This window comes from Callospermophilus lateralis, chromosome 4, assembly GCF_048772815.1.
Source record: "Callospermophilus lateralis isolate mCalLat2 chromosome 4, mCalLat2.hap1, whole genome shotgun sequence".
Taxonomy (NCBI): domain Eukaryota; kingdom Metazoa; phylum Chordata; class Mammalia; order Rodentia; family Sciuridae; genus Callospermophilus; species Callospermophilus lateralis.
In genome coordinates, this window is record NC_135308.1 from 89,007,380 (window position 1) to 89,035,088 (window position 27,709).

General features: G+C 34.8%; 1 protein-coding gene across 13 annotated transcripts in view; it reads right to left on the reverse strand.

Annotated features, from left to right (window-relative positions):
- Abcc9 (ATP binding cassette subfamily C member 9) overlaps positions 1-26,234 on the reverse strand; it is a 128,163-nt gene extending 101,929 nt beyond the window's left edge. For 2 of the 13 annotated variants that reach the window (XM_076854184.1, XM_076854174.1), the window contains exons 1-10: positions 25,303-25,657; positions 24,840-24,949; positions 20,896-21,057; positions 18,246-18,387; positions 13,860-13,981; positions 7,417-7,583; positions 6,228-6,470; positions 3,897-4,091; positions 1,520-1,672; positions 831-986 (exon numbers count right to left, since the gene is read on the reverse strand). In XM_076854184.1, coding sequence (XP_076710299.1) covers positions 831-986; positions 1,520-1,672; positions 3,897-4,091; positions 6,228-6,470; positions 7,417-7,583; positions 13,860-13,981; positions 18,246-18,387; positions 20,896-21,037 — 1,320 coding nt within the window. In that variant the 5' untranslated portion in view covers positions 21,038-21,057; positions 24,840-24,949; positions 25,303-25,657. Of the gene's footprint in view, positions 1-830; positions 987-1,519; positions 1,673-3,896; positions 4,092-6,227; positions 6,471-7,416; positions 7,584-13,859; positions 13,982-18,245; positions 18,388-20,895; positions 21,058-22,401; positions 22,554-24,839; positions 24,950-25,049; positions 25,153-25,302; positions 25,659-25,695; positions 25,788-25,901; positions 26,038-26,060 lie in introns of those variants that run through there. The other 11 variants (XM_076854187.1, XM_076854186.1, XM_076854185.1 and 8 more) reach the window with 9 other exon arrangements.
- Positions 26,235-27,709: the final 1,475 nt, after the last annotated feature.

A 27,709-nucleotide genomic window follows, 5' to 3' on the forward strand; every position in this document is an offset into this window, starting at 1 on the left:
AAAAATTAAAAATGCAAATAGTAATTTTTAAAATTATCATATATTCTTTATTAGGAATAGTGCACAAGGACATATGATAGGTAACATCTAATGAGATCCACAGTATAAGCTTCAAATACAGGATGCAAAATTTAGTGTAAATATCCATTGTGACAGCAAAGAAAAAGCTGAATTTATTTCTTCTGTTATTTTTACCCCATTGTATAATAATCATGTGCCTTCATGAAAATGCTATTTTACATTCGAAACAGTCCTCCAGCTTCTCAGTGTTTCTACCATCTTATAAAATTTGACATTTCATAATATACTAGCTAACGAAACCATGGAATGGAGTAAAGAAATTGCTATAATTTATAAATGCTATTAGAGAATTTGTCAAAATGAAAGGGGTCAAATCTTGGCTCTGTGACTTGCATGAATTTGGGCAACGACACAAATAACAATTACTAAGTGCCCTCAAAATGCTAAGTATCATTGTTAAATGCTTTACATATGTCAAATTATTTCAACTTGACAATTCCTACAAATCTATGAGGCAAGTATGTTTATTACCGCCATTGTACAGGTAAGGGAAGTAACACTTTTGAAGGGATAAGCACTTGGGCAAATGTGGGGTGGAGCAGATGTTTGAACCCAAGCAGTATAATTCCAAATCCCACTTTCTTAACCTGTACCATAACATTTCTGAGTCTCAGCTTCCTTGTCTACAAAAAGAATATAATAACATCAAGCACATGCAAAAATTATAACTTTTATCTAGTTAAATATTGACTGCTGCTCCTTCTGCTTTCTGTCTACTGCAAATGAGAATCTTACTTATAATAATTTACCTGGACAGGCATAGCCCATAGGTTGGGACACAGGAATAAGAACCACATGAGTTGATTGGTTTCGATAGCAACCAAGTTATTGATTTGTCCCAGAGTCATCTCACCCATGGATAAGTTAGATGTAGAAAGCCTAAGGATTTTATTGTATATCATGGCCTACAAGAAAAAAAAATGCACATGAAACCCTAAACTTACAATCAATATCATAATTATTTATTTTCATTGGAAAATAAAACAATTTTGAATGTTTTGAGAGAAAGGGTAAAAAAAATTCTCTATGAACAGTTTCTTAAATCAATCACAATTTCCTTTATAGTATAGTTCCTTTTTGTCCTCAATTAAATATAAACATTTTTTCTAGCAAATAATCAAAATATATACTCAAATTTAAACCTAAGCTCAAGCGCAATTAGCAATAGTAAAAAGTAAATGCAAGGTTTCTAAGTATTCTTCTTGATGTTATTTTAAATAACATTTTAATTTTTAAAATTTAAAATTTTTAAAAATTCAATGGGTTTTTAAAATTAGCTCTTTTTTCAGTAAGTTGATCTTAGAAATGTTTGTGGCTGCAATATAAAAGTGAAAACAAAATGAAAATAAATAAATAAAAACTGATGCTACTACTATGTCTCTTACTGGCTGGCGCATGGAATTTTCAAGAAACAAAAATCACCAAATCCTGTACATACCAATAGAGCACCACGAAGATTAATGCCTGTCTCTATGGTCACATAGTAGGAAGCCTGAAGAAATGTCCTTTGCAGAATAAGGGCCAAGAAGAGAAGAACTGCTAGAACATAAGCATTTTCAAGAAATTCTTTTGATGAGAGGGTTTCTGAAATCTTGTCCCAAGAGAAAGAAAGAAAAAATTAAAATAAGTCCTTTCATCTATCAGTTGTACACTTTGCATTTTAAAAGGACACATAACTTTTCAATATGAAAACGCAATGCTTATAATTTAGCTATTAAATAAGCCACGATAAGGCAAGTATTGCTTTCCCCCTAATAACCAAAGACCCAAATATAAACTAATTCAATGCATAAAATAACAATTACTAAGTGCCCTCAAAATGCTAAGTATCATTGCTAAATGCTTTACATATGCAAGGTTTCTAAGTATTCTTCTTGATGTTATTTTAAATAACATTTTAATTTTTAAAATTTAAAATTTTTAAAAATTCAATGGGTTTTTAAAATCCCAATTGATTATTAAGACTGCTTGCAATGCCTAACTGTGGAATAAAAGGTAACTTTCAATTTCAAAAAATTTTGAGTTCATTTCCTGCAAAGATGTATTTTTCATTAGTTAAATGGGTAGTAGTGAAAAAAAAACCATTAGTTTAGAATCTAATTTAAATGTAGAAACCACAACAACAAATCTCATCATTTTGTACAATTATAATGTACTGATAAAAAACATGGAAGAAAAAAAAGTAGAAATCACAAAACTGATAACTAGTCAGCAAGACCAATGGTACAAAAATATAATTCCTGTAAATTGTATTACTTTAATAATATATAGCATTTTTTTCTAATTTTCATATATCTTAATTTATATTAACAAACCATATATTATAAAGTAAGTAATTTGACTATTGATTTCACCCATGCAACACTTCCAGGGACAAAGCATAACTTAAGAAAAATTGTTTTAGTGGAAATATAACTGAATTCACCATTTGGATATACAAAACAGATTGATTTTGTTTGTAACAATAGCATGTGGTAACTTGTTAGAAGAGAAGGAAAGATAACACTTGATACAGTAATTTTAGTAATGAAGACACTTGTCACTTTTTATGATTGAGAGCTAATAAAATTCTACTTCTGGTCCATTCCTCATCTGTCTTGGGGATACATAAAAATACACAAGTTCTGTTCCATCTCAGAAAACCAACATGGCTAATGCATGTAAGGAACAAGGGAGGTGGAACCTCTCTACATGGAATTGAGATATCTGCATCTCATTAAGCTAAGTGGGCACTAAACATCACAGAAGTATTTAATGTTAGAAATATCTGATTCATTTTAATAATAATTGGACACTGATGTATCAAAGATCTGGGCTAACCATTGTGTGCACAAGTATGAAGAGTTCACAGTCCTGCTTAAAGATCTTATGATTCAGAAGGATAAGTATCCACAGTAATGTGCCTCCTTATGAACAGCTTATGTAGTCATTGCCAACAGGAAGAGTCCAATTCCAACAAAAACAATCAGAGAAGTCTTTGCTGAGGAGGCAGCATTCAATGTAGGCTTTGATAACACATAAAATTTTAATAGGTGAAGAAAAAGGACTGAGAAAATGGAAAAGGAAAGCCAATCCACCTGAACTAGAGTTTCTATCTGTGAAACTGGGGAAGTTGAATCTTATCTTTAAAAACAACCTAGGAAGTTCATAGTGCACTTTCTGAAGGATGGAAAATTTTAAATTATGTATTTATAACAGAAAACACATAGCATTTTATATCATATGATCACTCAAACAGTAGAAAAATACCTAATAAGATATCATAAGACTTGTTCTGATCATTGTGAAATGATGTGACAGCTTTCATTACATAAATGTAGACTATTACAAACTGCATTACAAGTATTATTGGTCACAGGCCTTTCAAAAAGTGACTTTGAAAATTCTTAAAAAATGCCATAAAGATAAGATAATCTATGTAAAATCTCTGCTCAAAATTTCTAGCATATGAGAGATGCTTATTAACTATATACCAGCTCTGAATCTGAGAAATAGTTTTTGGCCAGATACATTGAATGAGCACATGCTTTTCTCCACAAGAAGAATTACTATTTTTTTTAATTTCAGTTCTCTGTTAAAAAGTCTGTTTGAATTATTCATAAAACTGCATTGATAGAAAGTGACAATTAGGGCTGAGGTTGTGGCTCAATGGTAGGGCACTTGCCTCGCATGTATGAGGCAATGGGTTTGATTCTCAAGACTGGATATAAACGAATAAAAATAAAGGTTAATCAATAACTAAAAAAATTTTTAAGTGACAATTAAAGTGAAAACTGTCAACAATATGTTTCTTTTCAAAAGCATTATGAACTTACACCTGTTGTGTTATTTGTCATATTCTGAGTTTCATTCACACGCTGTACTATTCCAGAAATACAGAGAGGTCCAGCAAAACCCAGCAGATCAGCTAGATAACGAAATGTGCTACTCAGTAGAATTGGCCGCCCAAAAGCTCTGTACATTGCAAGCCATATAGATGGAGTTCGATTCGGATGATCTGCTACTTTCTTCTGAAAGAAAAGCCAGGAAAACAAAATAAAATCATCTAGGGTAGTGATTAATGTCATCTAGTAACTATAAATTCCTTTTGATTAATTCCAATGATATTTTAATGACTTGAAGACAAATGTATAAATCTCATTACAGCATGCATAATATTGTATCCTTTAATAATATATAGCAATTTCATGCAAATAGTAGTTACTTAATGCACTTTAATGAAATAGAATAAAAAATACATAGGCTAGATTTTCTGAGACTCTGTATTATTTTTACTTGTTAAAAGAAAACACAAAATTCTTAAGGCCAAATTTATTTTTAATTCCCTTTGATTTGGAAAATACACATCTGTCATGAATGTTATAAAGTACCAGGATCAAGGTTATTGAAAAACTAGTCAATATTTCTGAAATTACTTGATCATAAGTAATGATCTACCTATCACATTCAGATTACCCAACCTCAATTTTGTTTCTCATCCAGATTTTCCCCTTCCTCATGAATGGTTGCCAATACTTTAAAAAATTATGGTAGGCTTCTGCTTGCCAAGTATCAAAGAAATGCAAAATGAGGAATGGCATATACGCTTACATTAACTCAAGGCTTCACAAATCTACAGTTGTTGACTGTAAAGATGTTAAGACCTGAAACATCACAATAACTATATCTTGAGAAAGAGGTGGACAAAGTTTTTCCGCTGTGGCAAAGAAACCAACTCAATAAAACAGAATTTAGTTGTGTTTCCTATCCAATTCCCCTCTGAATGAATAATCTGGTTATTTTCTTAATCTTGGTGATGCAAGACATTAACACACCAAGTGCAAGCTAGTCTATGTTGTAGAGAACACACAGAAAACTTAAACTCTTCTTAGTTTATATTCTAAATTTTTTCTCTAGCAGAGAAGTTTTTTTTTAATGTTTTTAGTTATAGATGGACAAAATACCTTTATTTTATTTATTTATTTTTGTGTGGTACTGAGAATCGAACCCAGTGCCTCATACATGGCTAGGCAAGAGCTCTGCCACTGAGCCACTTCCCCAACTCCTAGCAGAGAAGTTTTGATGCAATACTTTCCCCCAGAGGTAAAACCAGAGAAATGACTCAGGTTCATTTGTAGTAATCATTTCCTGCAATGATAATTTCATAACAGATTTCTGACACAAGAGGTCATTTTCATCATTTACCATAAATGCTGTGTTGGTCTTGATTTAGAGTAGCCAAAAACTCTTTCATTGATTCACTCTAACCTAATCTCTTCCAGTGATGTTGGGAATACTAATATTTTAAGTGACCCTGATATTTGTAATGGTTGCAATATATACCATATTGACCACTGTGGGTAGCATACATGACTATTCAGATTGATAACCAGTCAAATTGAAAATATCCATATGGAGGCCTACACAGACCCCAGCCAATCCATGGTTCCAGGTTGCTATCTGCCTTATAAAGCAAAGTAAAGAATTTGGATATATAGAGAGAGATAGTTATAGATATAGATAGATACACATATATGTGTGTGTGTATATATATATATATATATATATATATATATATATACACAAAGACTCTCTCTTATCTTTAAATTTTTATTAAAGCACAAGCAAAGTATTAGAAGAAATGAAATTTTAGGAGACATATGAGATGATACACGGAATAAGTAGGTGACACCCTTTAATTTAGTCTCCCTAGTTGAGACTACAGAATATAAATTTTAGTTGATAATTAGTTTAAGAATTTTAATTTCTTGAAAGTAGTTACTAGTGAATATGATCTATTTTACCTATATATTACAAAATTATTCACAAGATGCTTGAGAAAAGACAATAAAAATCCCATGAGTTATAAATATGATGTGGTACCACAGATTAAGTTCATTGAACTTAATTTTTAGTTTCCACTTGGTCCTATGTCCCAGAAAAAAAGACACTGCTCTCTCAGTCTTTCCTCACGTGTTGGCTGAGCAAATAACATACCTATATTTCACTGGCTCTTCTAGTCTTCCCTCAGTGATCCAATTAACATGACTAAAAACCACTGAGTAAGACAGATGGAGGAAATCTACTCTTCCTTAACCATGGGAATTATCTAAGCTTTGCACTTTTCTATTTAATTCAATTCTCTATAATTATGGACATGCAGTTACCTTTTGTTCTTCATATGCATCTTTCAGGCAAACATAATTTGTTACTGCCCTCATTGCTATTGGCAATTTTCCAATGGCCTTCAGATCAATAGGCTTTTTATGTGCAGATATGATAAGGGTGTTCATCCACCAGTACGTCGCTTTTGATAGCAAATTCACAAATGGCTGAAGAAATCTCACACCCAGATCCTGGAGGTCTTCAGGAGGCTTGACTTTCTGAGGGTTCATGAAGAATACATACCTCTGTGGCCAAGAAGAATTCCACAGTGTAACGTGAGCCCAATTTTTTTTATATATATTAAAAATATAATTTTAACCTTTTCTATGTTTTCATTCTAGGCCACCAAATTTTATATTTTAATGACTTTTTTCATCCCTTTCTGAAATACCCTTTGAAATATTTCCTTTTTGTTTTCACTAACTAGTTAAATGCCAGAATTGTAAAAAAAAAAAAAATCAAGTAGACTTTTAAAAGAACCTATCTTTCATTATCTTTAATAGCATCAACTTAGTTAAGATTTTTATATTAGTAATATTTTAAAATGTGCTATCAACACCATTGTTGAGTTGCTCTGTTGAACTGTGATCTGTCTGATATTAACTGGATGGTCTCCACATTCGCTGCAGCACTCAGAACTGTCCACTCAGAGCAAATTCAGAGTTCTCTAATAGAAAATGAATATTGAAAAGTCAGTCAGTAGTATCTCACACAACATAACTAACATTATATAGTGGAAAGGACAACAGATTTGTAATTATAGGCCGAGTATAAGTTTTGACCACATTACTTTGGATATATACCTAAAGTTATCACCATAGAAGCTTCATCAGTGAAATGGGCACAAAGGATAAAACTACTTTCTTTTTAATTACAAATTTCTAGAATACAATATTTTGTGTTTAGGACGAATCACAGATGATGGGGAAAAGGTCATCTATAATAGGAAGTGAGTTTAATGTTTGGCGTATGAAAGGCACACAGTCAACACCTGTATAGATTCTGAGGTCATACTGAGATGTCTGAAACTTTAATATCCTGATGGTTGGTGATTTGTTTAACTTTATATTTACACGTGCGGATCATACACACTTGTTTATCATCTTAAATACTAATAACTGCTGGCTGACTTAACCTTTATTGTTGAGGCCCTGCATCACAATAAGTAAACTAATATCATTAGATACTTACTCTGACCCGAATGACATTGATCTCCACAGCCATCAGAAGCCCATTCAAGATGACCATCATGCCAGTGATGCAGAAACGCAGGTCTGATACTCCCCACCCAGACTGCCAATACTTGACCAATTTTATTGTTTTTGTAATAAAGGCCATTACCCAATACAGGAATAAGGCTGCAGAAATACAAGGGAAAAAAAGAAAAGATGCAATTTTTCCCGATATTTTTAAAAACTTGACTAACATTTCAATAAAATAAAATGTTTTATAATAGCAATGACAATTTTAAGTATTCTATTTGCACATAATTTTACTTAATAAGAAAGAAGTGTACGTTTTAATGTGCTTTGGGGATTTTGAATCAAAACTATGATATGGAGTGAAAGTTTTAATCTTCTACATGTGAATATCCAGCTTTCCCAGAACCATTTATTGAAGAGGTTATTCTTTCTCCAATATATGTATTGGAGTCTTTGTCTAGATTCAGTTGGTTGGAAATATGCGGGGTTATTTCCAACCTCACTATTCTGTACTATTAGCCTCTGTGTCTGTTTTTATGTTAACATCATGCTATTTTGATTACTATAGCTTTGTAGTATATATTGAAGCCACACAGTGTAATATCTCCTGCTTAGTTTTTTTAACTCAACATTACTTGGTGTTTTTTGTGCTTCTACGTGAATTTTAGTTCTGAAGAATATCACTGGTATTTTGATGGGGATTACATTGAACTGTAAATTGTGTTGGGTATTTTAATAATAATATTAATTGTTCTAATCCATGGACATCTAAAAATAACTCAAAAATGTTGAAGACTTCCATTCTGGTCATATGTGACAGATGGTAAGTCATAAAGAAGCTTGTAAAGAGGTGTAGTGGTTTTATGTCTGGCCTTGTTTTTTAAGAGCCCTGATCTTGTGAAGAATTCACAAGTTGGTGTCTATGTTAGTTATCCAATAGGTAAGTGTGTTTTAGTTCCCATAAATATGTTCATTACTATTTCCCTGGAATTACCATGGTTATGTAGCTACTGAATAGAGTTTCTGCTTTACAGACCAGCATGCCAGCATAAATGACTCATTTCACACAGATAGTTTAAAACACCATACCCTACGCAAACACAAAGAACAAGGATCTAACGAAGCAAACCCAGACCTCAAGTAGTCAGGCCAGAAAGGCAGGAATCTACACCAACTCATAACCACAGCCAACATTTTGCAACAAATACGAGTTAGAAGCAGTGACATTCCTAGAGACATGTTGGCAAGGATTCAATCTACATTGACCTTTAAATAAGATTAGTACAAATGAATATGGGATAAAAGGAAATCTAAAGCACACATAAGATAATACAGTATGGACAACATTATCAGGGCCAGAAAAGCTAAGGGTGATTACAACTTCCTTTTTGAAAAATAATTGAGCTTTGGCATACAAACTCAAACATATATCTTGTTTTAGCTTAAAATATAGAAATAGAATGTATTTATGGGGAAAATGGACCAAATTATGCAGACTGAAGAGATTTGCCTTAAATATTATAAAAATTAGATTGAAAATAAACAATAGAAAAAATCTATGACTAAAACAATAAGTATAAGAATCCTAGGACAGCTAAATTTGTATCAAAGTAAAACTTCAAAACAAACAGTATTATCAGAAATAAAACTATTTTTAATAATAATAAAGGGTCAGTTTCTCAGAAAGCAATTAAAAATATGCATAAGCCTAATGAAGACTCAGAAGATCCAAACACTAGCAACCACCTATACTATTTGCTATTTATTAAATAATTTACTTTTTGGTATTATAAAAATGTACCCAACATCTTCCAACATACATTCATGTTAATTGCATACAGTACTAGTAACAGACTATACACTCTCTCAAGAAACAAGAACAAGAAGTTTAAAATAAAACATATAAAATATGATCACATTCTGATAAAAATGAAATTAAATTTTAAAAATCAAAATTATAAGTCTATTAATTTTCTGTTGCTCCTTAATGGACTATAACAAACTTAGCAACTTAAACTAGTATTCATTTCTTATCTCACAGTTCTCATGGGTCATAAGTCTAATCATGGCTTAGCTCTCTGCTTCACAGTGTCATTGGGCTGCAATCCAGGTGTGGAGTGGGGCTGTAGTCTCAACAGAGGCACAGTGATGTGGCACTCTCACTCTTGCCTTACTCTATCATGTAGAGGTAGGGCACAGGTTCCACTCAAGGGGACAGCACAACACGGAAGGAACACCAGGCAAGAGACAATGGGGGTAACCTTTGGATCCTTCCACACAATAAGGTACCTAGTGGTTTCCAAATATTTGGAAATTCAAAAACATATTCTAATAATCCATATGTTGAAGAAGAAATCATCAGGCAAGTTAAAAAATATTTCAACTAAATTATCATGAAAATACACTATGTTCTAAAATTAAGGAATGCAACTAAAGTAAGATACAGAGAAAAGTATATAGCCTTAGAGATGTATTTGAGAAAAAGGACCAAAATCAATGGCCTACATTTCTATCTTAAAAGTTAGGGAAAGAAGAACAATGAACAAAATAAATAAAAAGATGAAAAAGAAATAGAGCTAAGAGCAGAAAGCAATAAAACAGAAAACAAACAATTGATAAAAGGAATAAAATCAATACAATCAACTAGATTGATTATTTGAAAGGATCAAGAAAACTGGTACATTCCTAGCTAGATTAATCAAGAAAAGGAGAATATAAGTGACTGATATTAGGAATGAAAAAGGACCTATTTCTATATATTCTACTTATGTTAAAAGGATAACTAGGTAATATCATGAACAACTTTATGACAACATATCCAAAATCTTAGATAAATTGAAACTTTCTTGAAAACTTGACTTACCAAAACTGACATTAAAAAAAAAAAGATACTCTGAGGAGTCTATACCTAATAAGTTAATTAATTTGGAATTTGAAATTCTCTTAGTTAAAACTACAGGCTCTCATAACTTCAGTAGTGATTACATTCAATATGTAAGAAACAAATAAAATTACAAAAATCTTAATATATATGTAATATATATATATATAATATTTTTCAATTCAATCTATGAAGCCAGTATAACCCAGCATATGAAAACTTGACAAAGATATTAACAAGAAAATAACAGATCAGTATCCTTCACCACATAGATGTAAAAAGTCTTAACAAATAAAATCTAGCAAAATCTAAAAATGCGATAATATATCATGAATATGTGTGATCAATCACAGGAATGCATTATTTATCATTTGAAAAATATATAGGCACAATTTAGCATAATAACAGTACAATTTTCCCAAAGGATGAAGACAAAAATTCAATACAATTCAACTCCTCCTTATGATAATTTTTTAAACCGTTAAAGAAAGCTCTAAATAGAAAACTTACCAGATGAAGTTTTTCTATGAAAAGCTTATAATTAACATCACGACTATTAGAAACTATTTTTTCCCCTAAAATCAGGAGCTAGATAAGAATTTTACTCTTACCATGCCCATCTGACTTTTTTACTGAAGGTTCTATTAAGTAATATGGCAAAAAAAAAAGTTTAAAAATAAAAAGAAAGCATAAAAAGTTTGAAGAGAAGTAAGTATAGCTGGACACAGTGGCACATGCCTGTAATCCCAGCAGCTGGGGAGGCTGAGACAGGAGGACCACAAATTCAAAGCCAGCCTCAGCAACAGTGAGGCATTAAGCAACTCAGTGAAACCTTGTGTCTAAATAAAATACAAGGCCCAGGATGTGGCTCAATGGTTGAGTGCCCCTGAGTAATACCCTCCACACCCCAAAAAAGAAGTAAGTATAAGTGTCTCTATTTGCAGATGGCATTTTTGTTACTATAGAAAATCCTAAGAAGCCTACAAGCAATAACCAGAAGTAATAAGTGAATTTCCAAGATTGCAAGATACAAGATTGAGTCACAAAATCAACTGTATTTTAATACAATGGTAGAAGTAATTGGAAAGTAATATCTGAACTATAATTCCATTTACAATAGCAGCAAGGAAAAAACTAATAATAAATTTAACAAGATATGAAAGACCTCTATACCGAATACTACAAAGCATTGCTAAGGGAAATAAAAGAAGATCTTAATAGATGAAGAACACATTGTGAGACTAGATATATCATCAAGATGTCAATTCTCTCCCAAATTGTTCTATGCATTCAATACCATTCCCATCAGTACCCCACCAGGACTTTTTTTTTTTTTTTTTTTTACAAATTGTCAACTTGATTCTATGCTATATAAAGAAATGCAAAGGAGTCAGAATATCCAAAGCAATCTTTGGAGGAAAAAAAATTGTATAACTTCTTACAATATAACTTACAATATAACTTCAAGACTTCTAAAGCTACAGTGATCAACACAGAATGGCAGTGGCATAAAAAATTCATGAATATATCAAAGGAATAGAAAATAGAGTCAAGAAATAGATTATACTTAAACAGTCATTTGATTTGATTTTCTTTTTTTAAATTTGATTTTCAATAGAGCTACCAAAACAAGATGATGATAAATGGGAAGCCTATCTCACAAATGCTACTAAAACATCTTAATATTCATTTGGAACAAAAAGAACCATGGTACCTTACTTTATACCACATATACAATGGATTTAAAGTGGCTCACAGTCCTAAAAATTTTGAAACTATAAAACTTCTAAAAGAAAGCAGGAGAAAAGTTAAGATTTCTTAAGACGTGGAACTGAACATAAGATCAAAAAAAGTAAATTATACTACATCAAAATTAAAACATCTGTTCATCAAGACTCCTTTAAATAATTAATTTGAACGCCAGAGACTGGGAAGAAAATATTCTTAGAACACACATGCAATGACATATTAATATCTGTATATACAAAGTACTCCTACAACTCAATGATAAAATGAAACCTAATTTTTAAAAGGCACAAAATACGTCGGTAGTCAATTAACAAAGATAATAGAGATCTCACAAAGGTAACAAATGACGAGTAAAGTCATCATAAGATGTTCAACATCATTAGTTATCAGGAGAATGCAAATTAAAATTATAATATGTTGCTAGTATGCACCCACCAACATGGCTACAGCAGATAAACCAAGATTACCAAACCTTGGCTATTGCCAGCTGTAAATTTCACTTTTTAGCATGTTCAGATTTCTGCAATATTGTCTGCATGTCATTTTATACTGGGGAGTTTTTTTGTTAATTCAGATTTTGAAAATACATGTAAGTTAACATTTAACCCTGACTACCTTTTTTTTTATTAAATGGACTTTGCCCAATCATACAGTGGGACACAACATAGAATGAAATGATCATTATTTTCCATGCACCAATTTTAAATTTTAATGTCTTCTGGAGAAATAAGATACTACTAATGCACTGTAATCATTTCTTTTTCTAATTTTTATATCAGCAGTGACATCATTTGCATCATATAAAAGTTATAACAATTGAATGAGATCTGTGGAACTTAAGCAATTGTAAGCATTCACTCATACCAACACACAATTCTCCTCACAACTTTAGGAGGCTCACGAGCCCCCTGCAGCTCATCCATGATCCATGGTCTATATTTTCATCTGGTCTCTCTTCATGAAAATATAAATCATGGAATACAAAGATGAGACAAAGAGTATTGGATACAGCTCCTTAGAAAGAGATAGACTTTATTACCCTGAATACATATATGATTACACTAGTGGAATAACTCTGAACCATGTACAGCCAGAGGAATGAGAAGTTGCACACCACTTGTGTACTATATGTCAAAATGCATTTTACTGTGAAAATAAATAAATACAAGAAAAAGAATGTGTTATATTACTTTAGCCTAAGTCAAAAATGAACTTAGGAACATTTTGGACAGACTCTGATTTCTACAGGACTAGAAGGTGAGAGAGGTTAACTGGACAATCTAAGACCCAATGCAAATGAAAGAAGCTGGGCTTTGGAGGCAGCTGCTTCTCAGGACAGCCTACTCTTCAGCATGCTCTGCTGCAGAAAGACTCCTGGTGCACTTGCGTACATCAAGAAATGTGGCATTCCCACAGCATCAGGGCAAGGCTGGAACCTTTGAAAGATGCCACAGAACTCCAAGCCACAAGCAGAAACATGTGGAACTAGAGGAGACAACTTGTTCACAGGGTAGCAGCTCTTTGTAAGTTCTCTGATTCTTAGAGTACAACTCCTGGGAGCCTCAGACCCAACATATGTATCCACTTGTTTTTTCCTGCCATACCCTCACACACCCCAAAGGCCAATATATTGGAGACTCAATGTCCTGGAGACACGGGGATTAATCACAGTGGGGTTTTTTTTGTTGTTTTTTTTTCATGCTTCCCACTCTCCACCCAGTACACTGTGTGGGAAAAGAAAAATGAATAGCTCTTTTGGGGGTGGGGGAACCCAACAACAAAATATCCTTGATCATACTTACCTAAAAGTAGTTTAGGGAAATTTGATGTTTCAATATTATGATAATACACTATTGATGTCGTAGTGGCGACGAATCCCATTACTGCTGGCATGAAGAGGTGGAGATGCCTGGACTCTCGTCGTCTGTGGAGAGTCACAGGGTCAGTGTCTGAGGATGACAGCTCTGGAGTTTCTCATTTTGCTTACAATTTTTTCATTAAAACTCACTTTTAACTATAAGTTATTTAAAATATAGAATGCAATCATAATTGCTAAGAGAATATGGAAAGGGAGACTATCTTGTATGATATGATTCTGCTGAAAGGACTTATACTACCACAGAGGCATAAATAAACACAGTTACATGATATCTGAAAATGCTTGCAACAAAACAAATATATGACCACTGCAATACATAGGGACCTACACAAAATATATGTCAGCTGCGTAGAACTGCTGAAATAATTCAATGATTAAAATAATCAACTAAATTGGAGCTCTAAAGCACGTGAAAAGTATGTTTATTCCTTTGACGGTTTTCCTAAACTCTGTGGTCTTCAGGGATTTCTCTATTCTTATTAATTCTTTCAACGTATGTGCATTTGTTGGTCCAGATGCTGTATTGGTTCTGGAATGCAGTAACAATAAGGTAAGCAACAGAGTCCAGTTACAATGAGTCTTTGGGGGACATTAGTAGCAACACAGAGACCATAAGGATACAACATTGGTGTCTGGATCAGAGAAAGCTTTGTGAAGGAAGTGACTTTTTAACTGAGACCCTAAGAATGAAGAATTGCTGCCCAGAGAAAGAAGGGAGGAATACTGTTCCTGGTAGTATCCAGATGTGATAGAGCATATTGCAAACAATTTAGTACAACTACAAGAAGACTAGTTCAGTCTGAGGGCAATAAAAAGCTCCAGGTGTGTGGGAGAGATGACTGGATCCCAGATGTACATGGTAGAAAGCTCTCAACTCTGTTTGCATCAATGTTGCCACATGGTAAGATATTTAACTTTTCTCAAATTACTTCAATATATTAGTACACAAATGGTCAAGAGAAGAGAGTGACCCTGAACAGGAAGTGACCTTCCTGTTCAAGAGTGCAGGAAAAGGAAAGGAAATCATTTCTGAAGAGGTATGGTTGACAGGGAAGACTAAAATACAAAAAGAAATGTCCCCATTGGAAAAATGATAGACAGGCACTTTAAAAAGAGGGAACAGGCTGGGCACGGTAGCACATGCCTATAATTCTAGCAGATGAGGAGGCTGAGACAGGAGGATCATGAGTTCAAAGTCAGCCTCAGCAAAGGCGAGGTGCTACACAATTGAGACCCTGTTTCTAAATAAAATACAAAATTGGGCTGAGGATGGCTCAGTGGTCAAGTGCCCATGAGTTTAATACCCAGTACCAAACAAAACAAAACAAAACAAAACACCAAAGAGGGAATGGAATGTCCAAATAACATAAGAAGTATGAACTAAGTGTAACATGTTCAAAATTCTAGGTAGTTTAATATTCTTTAAACAGAGTTTAAGATAGGATGTAGCATGAAGGGATCTGTATTTCATGATAAGGACCAGGAATCTCTCCTTACAGAAAACAGAATACTTTAACAAGTAAGTGGCATGGCCAGATTTGTGGTTTAAACCAGTCACTAATGCAGATGACAGAGCTAATAAACAATACGTGGGCTGTGATGGGAGCAAAGAAGTAGAAGGAAGAAAAACAGTATGAACAATGGGTAGGGACCAGGGTACCAATGGTGAAGGCCTGATTCAAGCTTTGTCAGCAGCACAGGAGAAAACAATGTTATCTGGAAGAGGTTAGTTGTTACAGTGTTGGCGTTGGAGACTGATGAAGATGAAGAGGTAGAAACAAATCCTGGTGTGTCTGGGTGGATGACTGTTTGACCAAGAGGTCAAAGTCCCAGAGAGGGACCTTAAGAGGGTAAGCAGATAGGAGAAAGGGAGCTAATAAGTTTCAGTAGGGATGTGTAGACTGTGAAGGTGTCTAATAAGCATACAAAGAAAATTGTCTCATAGGTACAAGTATGTAGAGATTGCATTAGTAAAAAGAAATCAAAGATTTTATTAGGAAAGCCTTTGCATAACTTGTTTCACAAATTATAATGGGCATTTGTTATATTTTAAGTAATGAATATTTCATGAAGATTTTGTTTAAAGAAGACAAAAGGGAGGAATGATCTGGCAGTGTCAGTCATGAGAGAGAAAGAGAAAAGGCAAAGTAAATTTTTTAATTTAGAAGTCACTGGAAGAGTTTAAAGGACTTAAAATCAGCATACTACAGTGATGCATCCACATCAATGTTTATAGCAGCTCAATTCACAATAGCCAAACTGTGGAACCAAGCTAAGTGTCCTTCAACAAATGAATGGGTAAAGAAAATGTGGTATATATGCACAATGGAATATTACTCTGCCTTAAAGAAGAATGAAATTATGGCATTTGGTAAGTGGATGGGGCTGGAGAATATCATGCTAAGCAAAATAAGTAAATCCCAAAGAACCAAAGGCTGAATGTTTTCTCTGACATGTGGATGCTAATTCACAATAAGGAGGGTGGCTAGAGATACTTTGGATTAGACAGAGGGGAGTTAAGGGAGGGGAGGGAATATGGGGGGAGGAATGATAGTAAAATGAATAGGACATTATTAACCTATGTGCACAGGTGATCACACAATTGATGTAACTCTATATCATGTATACTCAGAAGAATGAGAAGTTATACTCCATTTATTGATGATGTATCAAAATGCAGTCTACTGTCATGTATAATTAATTAGAACAAATTTAAAAAGAAGTCACTGGACGATAACTCTTCAAGAAGCCTGGCCACAAAGGATTGTCGAAGGAATCTATAGCTAAGGAGTAGGATAGCACAAGACCCAGGTTGTATTTTTGCCCATTTGTTTTTAGGCTGGGTCTCTGGTATCACTACCACTACAAAACACATTTCTGCCATCAGTGCACATCATTCTAATAACAACTCGGCTGGAGTTTTCTGTCTCCGACTAAAGCTGCACGTCAACTATGCGGCTGGGAAGAAAGATGAACCAAAAAGATGTCAATGTTTTAGAATATACTTGGTTCATCTTTCTTTCATTTTATAATATACATAAAAACATGTAGGGTCAAACTATATATTCAGGAAGTAAAAAAAAAAGTGAAGATTAGAATTGGCTCGGGTCAATACAAAAACACAAAAGGGTTTTGAATAGCTATCATAAGATAATAGCCAATTAAACTTCTAAGTGCTTTGAGGGAGGCCATAAATTAGAATCTCTGATTTTTCTTTTTATCAGAAATTAAAACATGCAGATATCTGCAAAGAACCATCATAAAGCATTAAAAAATAGTTGGCTCTGCGACCAAAGCTTAGACGTTTCATTTCTTATTAACTGCAACAGAGAAACATAAACAGATGTCAGGGGAAGTTCTATTAAATAAGAGGAAAATGATTTTTGAGGCTTTCTTTTCAAAACCTTTAAAGGTCTTCTCATGTCAATTCTTTAGGTTATACCATTAAGCACAATTTCATAACCAGAATTTTCCTATTATTGGAGTTTATTTTCTTTTATTCTGAGAAAAATATTTACCCAGATTTTGTTCAAGTTTACAAATACAATTTACTCTATTCCAATTGACTAATAAAAACTTTTTTATAAGAAGGACAAAATTCCTTTTAAAAATGGATCTTTTTCTGGGCTAGGGTTGAGCTCAGTGGTACAGTGCTTGTCTAGCATATGTGAGGCACTGGGTTTGATTCTGAGCATCACATACAAAAAATAAATAAAATAAATTGAAGATATTGTGTTCACATACAACTAAAAATATTTTTTAAGTGGGTCTTTTGACAGATCCTGATTTTAAAATAATTTCACACTTTGCCTCAATTTGTGGCTCTGTTGTCACGGGTTCTCACAATGCCTGCCTCATCTACTTTTGCCTCTTTACAGAAGGAACTGAAACACCTGAGAACTGATCAATATGTTAATATACAAGTATACAGCTATTAGAGCTATATATAGATAGACATCATTAATAGGCAATCTTTCTATTGATACCTATTTTTAAAGATAAAGTAAATATCAAAAGTTTAAAAGTTCAGACTTTCTGCAAGGGTTACCAGGATCAGGGAGCAAAGAACTATAAACACATGAATGAGCACAAGTCACAGAGATCTAAACGTGTGTTATCAGAGAAAGCCTCCATCGACACGTAAGTAGAGATGAAACACATCACCATCATAGAAGATGGAGACATCTCTTTTTCCTAATGAGTTATCCCCCTAAAGTTAAGTCTGGCTAGGTATGCTCTTCACTTCTATCCATGTGGTAGTGTACCCACTGGTATTCTGTACTGGTGTTGTGTGCGTTGAGACACTTACGAATCTGAAACGATGCCTTCTGCTATTTCACAAACATGCACAAACAGGAGAGCAAAAGTAAGAATCCATCTCAGGTTATGCCCAGGAAAATGAAGCCATGTGTTGTGATGAATTTGCACTTTTGAGCTTTGGCTCCCCCATCCTGAAAAATAAAGAGAAGGAAGGAAAGAAGAGATAAACAAAAGGATCAATTATAATCATGGAGATTATTTACATTATTGTAAGCTTGGGGAAAGTCTCTGAAACCTTAGTGCTCCCTAGGACACCAGTGGAAATTCTCAACTCTTTTCATTATGTTAAGCAAAATAACAACTTCAATTAATTTTTACAACTCTGCCTAGATGGACACATTAGCTTTTACTGCATTGTTCAGGAATGACACTAACTCTGAAGAACGTGGCTCCTTCTTACACTCATCAGAAGCTCTCACAGCTTCCTCATTCACTCAAGAGCAAACAAATCAATAATTATAGTAAACAACAAAAGAAATTTGTTGTCTACATTCTTTTAAAACATGGAATCTGGAGAGGATCAAATGAAAAAAGACACAATTCATGATAAAATATAGGATTTATTAGTTGAGTCAACTCTGAAACATATGAGAAAAATGATTACTTATGAGTGGGACCACCACTATTCAATACACTTAGACTTTTCTCAAAGAAAGCTAAAGTTTTATTCATTTATATGAACAAAAGCAGAATCAAACACATTATGGGTTCACTTTCAGTTCATTATTGGATAAAAAAAATTCAAGATGAAATTTCAGTAAAATTTTGTGTACTTCCTTACAAAACTATAGGCAAAGTAACATCACCTCATGTATGATACTAGGAAAGAACCCCACTTTTGTTTCTTTTGTCTCTCTTTCCCTCATTTTTTGACTGTAGAAAAGTCCTACATACTTCAAGAATGAATGGAGATCTGTGCTTGAAATATTGCAGGAAAGAATTTCTGTATAGATACAAAGGGATCCCTAAAGCATCCTTTGAAAAGAAAATTGATTCACATCTTACTTGTTTCCAAATGTACTTCATCATTGGAATGTTAGTTACATTTAATGTATTCTACTAGAATTTATGCTATAAACGTTTGCAGGCCAGTTGTGTATCTTTTTTACAACAACCTAACTTTCTGATATTTCTTCAAGACTAATATATGATCCCTCATTAACTCAAGTAACCAGTCATAAATAAGTAGTCTGCATCTTTCTCCAATTCCTTTTGCCAGTGTCCATTCCAATTCCTTCCTTATTGCCAGGGTATGTGCTGGAAGTTAGGGATGGGGGGGAAAAAAAAGGAATGTCACAGTCCTGGCTCTCAAGAAGTTTACTGAATGTTAGAAATGAATGTTTAATTGTAAACTTGCAGCGAAAATACTCATTTTCTACTTTTGGTTAAGGAGCATTCTTAATGCCTTACAAATAATGCTATATAAATCATGACTAGTATTTCCACATATGGCTTCTCTGGTCTCAATATATTTAGTGTCTATACATTTGTTTAACATAAATAACAATGTACCAAGAGTTATGCTGGCCTCTGTATATACCATATGACAGAAATACTTTGATCTCTCTTAGAATGTGAAGCACATGGTATTCCCCTCAATATTTGCTAAATGAATAAATAAAATCACACAAATTATTTTTAAACCTCTTCTTAGAGCAGATTATTAAAATATGTTAGTTTTCCTAAGAAAATCTGCACAGTAAATTTTTAACTTATCTTTGTAGGCAAAATCATGCATAGGAACATTAAACACCAAATAATTAAAAATAGTGGTTACCTTGAGAAGGGATAAGGACATAAGGGTGGGAAGTATCAGAAAATGGTACACATGAGGAGTCCCTTTTATTCTTACTGTTGTATTCCTTTAAATGAGTGGTGGTAGGTTTGATGGATGTTTATTATATTAATCATTTTATGTATCAAAATATTTCACAACTTCAAAAACATTAAAGAATCTATTGGTTGTTTTACATGAATTATACATAATCTCCCTAATTTATTGGCATATTTATATATGTAAACTGGAAAATAATAGGGGACTATATTACTAACTCCTTTCTAAATAGTTTCCACATCTACTCTTTCTATCTAAAACATGACTCGTCACTCCTATTTTAACTTGCATGGTTTATTTCTTACAAGTCCCTAAGCAGGTCACTCTGTGTAATCTTTCCCACTAGCCCTAAGAAGCACACAACTTCCTGGCAGGTTGATGCCCAAGCTAACTTATTCCTGCATCTGTAAGTGGGCTGGCAATATGATGCCGTCATTTCTCTTGAAACATCCGCTCCACTCCACTATTCCCAGGAGGCATGCACTCGGTTTAACCCAGTTCCTAGTCCCTTCACCTGGCACAAAGCAAGTACTCAACAATGCCTTATGTCTCTCTCATAGAGCCATCTTCCTCTTTTTAAAATCTACTGCTGCTGAGCTGGCAGGCGACTGCGGTTTAGCCTATGGAATATCATATGCCAAAAATATATCATTGGAAAATACAAAATACTTGCTTGTTTCTTTCTCACAGACTTACACATCAGTTTTCATGTTGAAATTAATACAACATTATCCCAAATCTCAGCCATTAATAAGAGATACAAACACCAAGCAAAATAATATCAGACATTAGATTACTTACTTACCAATAAACAATATTGGAAAAGTGATAAACAACAGGAATACATGAGGGACCAGGTTGAGGGCATCCACAAAGCAGGGATTTTGTAATACACCATCATAGATATTATATGAGGAAATGTTGTTACCACAAAATGAAAGACTCATTTCTTCTCATATGACTTATTCTGAAACAGATAGAAGAAAGAAAACGTCCTTTTATTATTAAACTTTCTGTCATAAAATTATGGCCTCAAATAAGGAGTTCTAGCATGAAATCAATCTCCCTTATTTTTGAAATTGAGAAAATAGAAAACTGTGGCCAAGTAGCATCTTTTTGTTTTCTCCACATTTTTTATTGGTGTACTATAGTTGTACATAATGATGGGATTTGTTGCCACATATCATATTTGCACACAATATAACAATATAATTTGGCCACTATCACCACAAGGGTTTCTTGTAATGGCCTATGCATTCTGTAAAGCCTTTTCTCCAGAGCTATTTTTCAGAAAACTATTTTATTTCAATTTGATCATCACATTCCACCTCAAAGGAGTGTCTGAATGACTTAAATAACATCAAAGAACAAAAATTGGTGCTATAATATAAAGAGAGAGAGAGAACAAAACCAGTGACAGAAAAGTCAAAATGGTGCAATATCAGATTGTTTCCCATATTCATACATAGAACAAAATGATCACTAAGCAACTCTAGCTGGATACGATTTGTTGAAATATTTTATTACTTTTAAGAAATAGTAATACTCAAAAGACCAACATGGCTGCAAATAGTAATCATTCTCTCTCTGAAGTATATTAACTTCCAATACTTAAGATACATTACATGTAACTCAGGTGACAAACCAAAGAAACCACTCAAGTCTCAGTCAGAAATATTCTTAAATAAAATGTACTCCACTCCAGTTTTGAAACAGAAGATAGTTTTAAGTTGGAAATCTGTATTCCATGAGAGTAGAAGTAGATAAGGTTAGAGAAGAAAGAGAGGAAGAGATCACATAGGGCTTTTTGGAAGTCACCCTTGAGACTTCTCCTCTGAGTGACATGGAACCACTTGGGGTTTGTGAGCAGAGGAATGACATGCTCAGACTTAGATTTTAAATGGATGCCTCTCGTAGCTGTACTGAAACAGATGGTAGAAGAGCCAGAGACTGCTCCATCAAAATATACTACTATGAAATTCCAGCAAGAGTTTCAGCATTCCAAAAACCTCTTCTATAATGCCTTCTATTTATTTAGAGCTTAACTAAATTCTGGAAACTTTGTATATATTATCTTATAGCCTCAGGAGAATTTTAGGATTGAGGTGTTATTTGCATTTCACAGCAGTAGATACTGAGTTTAAGCTGGGTTTCAGTAATTTGTCAACCAGCAGAGAATCTGGGATCCACATCCACTTGTCTCATTTATAAACCATGTTCTTTCCAATGCATCATGCAGTCTCCAATCTGTTTTTTGTATAAATGATCTTATCTATTCTTATTAAAACAAGTAGCAATTTAAGATTTTAACCTCAATGGACTTTGCTTCCTTTCCATATTATGTCAGACTGGATTCTGAGTTAGATTATTAAAGTCTGGCAAAAAATTCGATTAACATAGTATCTTTTCTCTCTTTCCTTTCATGGACAATTGACTTAATCTTGGGCACAAACAAAATTTTTCCTAGAAGAAAAGAAAGAATGTTACCAAGAAAATATTGGCAAAAGTGGATTAATTATTGAAGAAATTCAATTTTAATAAAAGGTTTTATACAGCATTACATGAATATAAGAACTAGTGAGGAAGACTATATTTACAATTTAAAAGGCTTGTATGTAATCCCTTTCACATATTATTTTTGATAAACCCTTTTTTCTCAAAAATGCTTGATGTACCCTCTAGTTAAGATGTTGTCTCATCTTTAAAAGGGTTGTTTTTTTAAAAAAAAAAAAACCAAAATGTGGTTATATACTTGGTATATTATTAAAAATTATTAGAGTTCTAAATGGGATAAAATATTTTTAAAGGACTTGATATTTTTAAATAACACTAAAATGGAAATATTTTTAAATTTATATATAACAGCAGAATGCATTACAATTCTTATTACATATATAGAGCACAATTTCATATCTCTGGCTGTATACAAAGTATATTCACACCAATTCATTTCTTCATAAATGTACTTTGAATAATAATGATCATCACATTCCACCATCATTTATAATCCCATGCCCTCTCCTTTCCCCTCCCACCCCTCTGCCCTATCTAGAGTTCCTCTATTCCTCCCATGCTCCCACTCCCTACCCTACTATGAATCAGCCTCCTTATATCAGAGAAAACATTCGCCATTCGGTTTTTGGGGACTGGCTAACTTCACTTAGTGTATGTTTGATATATTTCTGGTAAAGATGAAAAAAAAAATTTAAACACCCAGATAGTAATGGGATTTTTAAGACTGCTTCCTTTAGTTGGTAGAAATGATAAGGACGACTTTAAAACCACTCTTAACTGAAAGAGATTTAGAATGATTGCTTCCTTCCATCATAATTCACTGCCTCCTCTATTCTTTCTCTCTCTCCCTTAGCATCCTTCTCCAAAACCCACTGGCCTGTGGTACCTTCTAACAAACAATCACCCCACTTTACAACCCAACGTGGACAAAAAGGGAAGTAGTAAACTTATTGCCAATACGTTAATAATTACTGTGTTCCTCAAAGACATTCTATTCAATCAAGATTGCTACTAACTTTTAAATTTCCTATTGTCATTCAGGTTTCTCTTCCAGAACCCACATTAAGAAATTAGGAGTGCTCCGGGATGTGCATAAACTACTGCTCTTGCTGGTTAAACTCTGTCACCTGACATCTTTCAGCGCCACCCCTTCTGGAGCTGTGGAAGTTCAACTAAGCCCTAACAGAGGCCCTAATATCAAGAAGGAAGGAAAAGAAAGAGGGGTCACAGGAAAAGGAGCATTTTTTTTTTTTTCTCCACAAGCATAAACCTCTGAAAGACGTTCAAGTATTTATGGCAGTGAACAGGGTTGGAGAACTTGATTGAATAAAGACAAAGATCAAAAGTGAAACTTTGATTATAGGGATGGTCTACAGAATAGAAAACATAATTATGAAGATATTTCTTGATGATCTAACAGGATTTCATGGTTAAAAAGTGTCATCAGTATTCTTTTTTCCTTGAAGCATCTTATATGAATTCCCACATCCCCTAGGACTTATAAAATTTGGATTGATGAATGTAATAATTGACCTATAGTTCATCTATAAGAGAAGAACAGTTATCTCATTTAGTTATAAAGTATATTAAAGCATCAGGTACTTCATTTATTTTTGTCAGCCCTCTCCTCTGAAAGTAGACTATCAGTTAAGTAGAAACTAGCACTTTCCTGTCCACCAAGCAGAAAGTGTCAGTTATGACAGAAAAGCAATTCCAGACAACTTCAAGTCCTAAAAAACACCTGAAGAAAAAAAGAAAAAAAAAGAAGCTAGACTCAATATGCAACTTCTTGTTCTCTCATGTAGAACAACTCATTCTTTAGTTATTTAAGTTATGCTCTGAGAGAAACATGTCATTTTAAAGAATTTAGGGCTTTATCATCATCTAGAACATTTTCAGGGCAAATATCACTTGCAAAAACAAATGCTACAATAACTTCTTTGAAGTTATTCAGTGAATGGCTCATAAAATAAAAACTAGACCTCTAGATAGGTATGTATCCAGCTACCTATTGGCTAGCAACTATCATAGACCCCCAAAAAAGAAATTTACTAACAAAAATGACGGCTAACTTTTGATTTACTGCTTGGTTTAAATCCACCCATTTACTGTTCAGGGACTGTGAAGTTCTATCGCACATCAAAGGAAATGTTGGAACCACTTGGCAAATAAGATTTCTTAGACATTGCAATGAAAACTGAGCAAATAAAGCAAAATAAATAAATAAATAAATACCTTGGGCTTGACGATGCTTCAAACCCCTATGGATGCACTTGTGCTACCTTCCAAACACGAACTTCCTACACTGTCTTAAGATGTAAATTTCAAACCAGGACACACAACTCCTAAAAGCAAAGAGTCACAAAAATTAAGCAGAAGCAGCTACTTCATGAATAATACAAGAGACGTCTAAGAGAAAAAAAAAAAAAAAAAACACTAATATACCTTTTCCTGTTTCCAGTTGGTTTAAGTAGGAGCCGGCAGTTTTGTAAGAAAAACTGGAAACCTGATCCCCACCCCCTCTCCCCCTCACGACGGGGCCCTGTCCCTTAATCCTAGAAATAGCGAATGTGAAGGCAAAGCGCTGCTAAGGGCAAAGGCGCCTTTAAATTGCCGAAATAATAGATAAAAATCAACAGCTTACAGTCACTCTTAAAAAAAAATTTTAATGAGAGTTATGTAAAAGACATGGACTCACTCATTCGGATGACAGAGCTTTCCTCCCCTAGCCGAAGCACGCAGTGCGCCGGAGCAGATTATTTTTAGGGTGGTGGGAGATCAGCTGCTGCCTCCTATCGAGTTTCTAAGTTGCACAAACTACTTCGGGCCGGGGCGGACACTTCGGCTGCGAGGCAGGAAACTGGGCAGAAGCCCCGCGCGCGTCGCCTGGGACTGGGGACCCTCCCCACCCCAGCTCGGCCCAACTTTCCTCGCTGGATCAGGAGACTTGGGGCGAGCGCGGTAAAGAGTTTACAAAACCAAGTAATCTGCGTACCCCCCGCGACTTGATCGAACACTGAAACTTGCAATTAATGATGCGATGATTCCCCGGAGTCGGGGTTTCAAAAGTCAAAACACGGGAGGTACTCGCCTGTATTTCCCCCGCGAACTCTGTAGGCACCCTTTTATTGGCCACATAAGGAAGCGAATTGGGGGGTTTGACCGGTTTGTCCCCAAGCGGACCTGGGAAGCGAATGGCTCATTTTAGGCATAAAAACCCGCTGCGGGGCTGTGTAAGTGCGTGCGAATGTCTCCCATCCGCGACGCAGGCTCTAGTCGAACGTTTCCCCCAGTGACCTGGAAAACCTGGTCCTTCCTCTCGAGGGGTCTCCGCGCTGCAGACCCGCGACCCTTGCCCAAGCTCCCCGGAAGCGAGACTGTGGTTCCCACGAACCACCCCAACCGCTCCCCGGTCTCTTGCTCCCAACCAGAGACGTAATTAACTCTCCAGATCACCCGTTTAAAATATGGTCACTCCACCATTACTTCCTCCAAGATCGCAAGCTGAGAATTTTGACCCCGACAACTTTTAAATTAACACTCCATTTTCTCCAGGGCCAGTTCTGAGTCAACTTGAAATCATCATCGTTTTCAGCAACTGCCCTAATCTAATAAAGGATGGTCAGCCAGGCGGGCTGGTGCCTCCCAAGTTCCGCGCGCGATCCCCCAGGGGCATGGGTCCCGGGACCTGAACCCTATACCCTAGTGGCCCCTGGCCTCGCGGACCTTGTGGGCAGTCAGTCCTGCAAGCCCCAGGGGATTTCCCCGCCGGCGCCTCTCTCCCGGGAAGTCGCTGCGTTCCCGGGTGAGTGCCTGCCTGGGCCAGCGTCGGTGGCCAGAACTTGCCCGCCGCTAGGGGCCTGCAAGCCACTTAGAGGCAGCACCCAGGAGGGTCCGGAAGACTGGTCCTGCGGCCTTTGAAGGCCAGGAAACTGCACCTTGGAGCTGTTTGCCGCGACGCAGAAGCAGGGAGAAAAGAGTGTGGCTCTAGAGTGGGGATCAGGGTATTGTGGGTGGAATACCGGGAGAGCCCGCGCACAAGTCAGAAGAGGAATGGGAATCTCTCCAGGGCTGCGTGTGAGGAGAGAACTGGAAAAAGGAGTTGCAGATAATCCCCAAACAAGGAGTGTGACTACACAAAATGAACTTGAGGATTTTTTTAAATTACTATTATTAAGGTCATTTATAATAATAAGAAAGCATGCTTATTGTAGAAACTTTGGAAGAAATGGGAAAGTATGAGATAGCAATGAGTCTCTCACAACCCATAAAACTACTGAAAATATTTTGTTTTATTTCACAAACACAGGCCTTCTACTATATTGATTAAGCACATGAACGAGGAATTCAGCCCTGTTTGGTTCAAATCCTGTACAATGACTTTGGACAATTCTGTTTATCAGTTTCCTCTTTTGTACAATGAGACAAGTAATGGTTCATGTGTCTTATAGGTTTGATATGAGTATATATGAGATGACATCTGCTCAGTGCAGAGAGTTGCTGCCACTTGGGCAAACATTAGTGCATACATTGTCATTATTCTGGTTCTTTTTTAAATATTTCTTATTTTTTGTAATTGTAGAAGGACAGATGTCTTTATTTTATTTGTTTATTTTTATGTGGTGTTGAGGATAGATCCCAGTGCCTCACACACCCTAGGAAAGCACTCCACCACTGAGTTACAGCCCCAACCCCTATTCTGGTTCTTTCTATGTGTATTTGTATTATTGGCTTCACAACATAATTTGTCTCCTCACAGCATCTTTTAAAATAATTTTCTTCCAATGATACTTTAAAATCTTCATAGAAATAATTAAACTAGTTGCATAATATTCCATTATGTTGTTATCCCACAGTTTAAAAAGCATTTTCTTTTGTTAGACATATAATTCCCAATTTCACTAGCATGTGTGAGCTTATGATGAAACATTTTGTATAACTTTCATTCTAGCAGGTAATTTCTTTAGAATACTCTGAAGAATAATTATAACATAAAAAGTGGTAAATATTTTTAAGGCTATCGATATAGCCTTAAATAACTATTCTAAAGACTTTGTATTAAATCCTCCCAACTGTGTGAGATAATGGTACATTTTACACCCAAC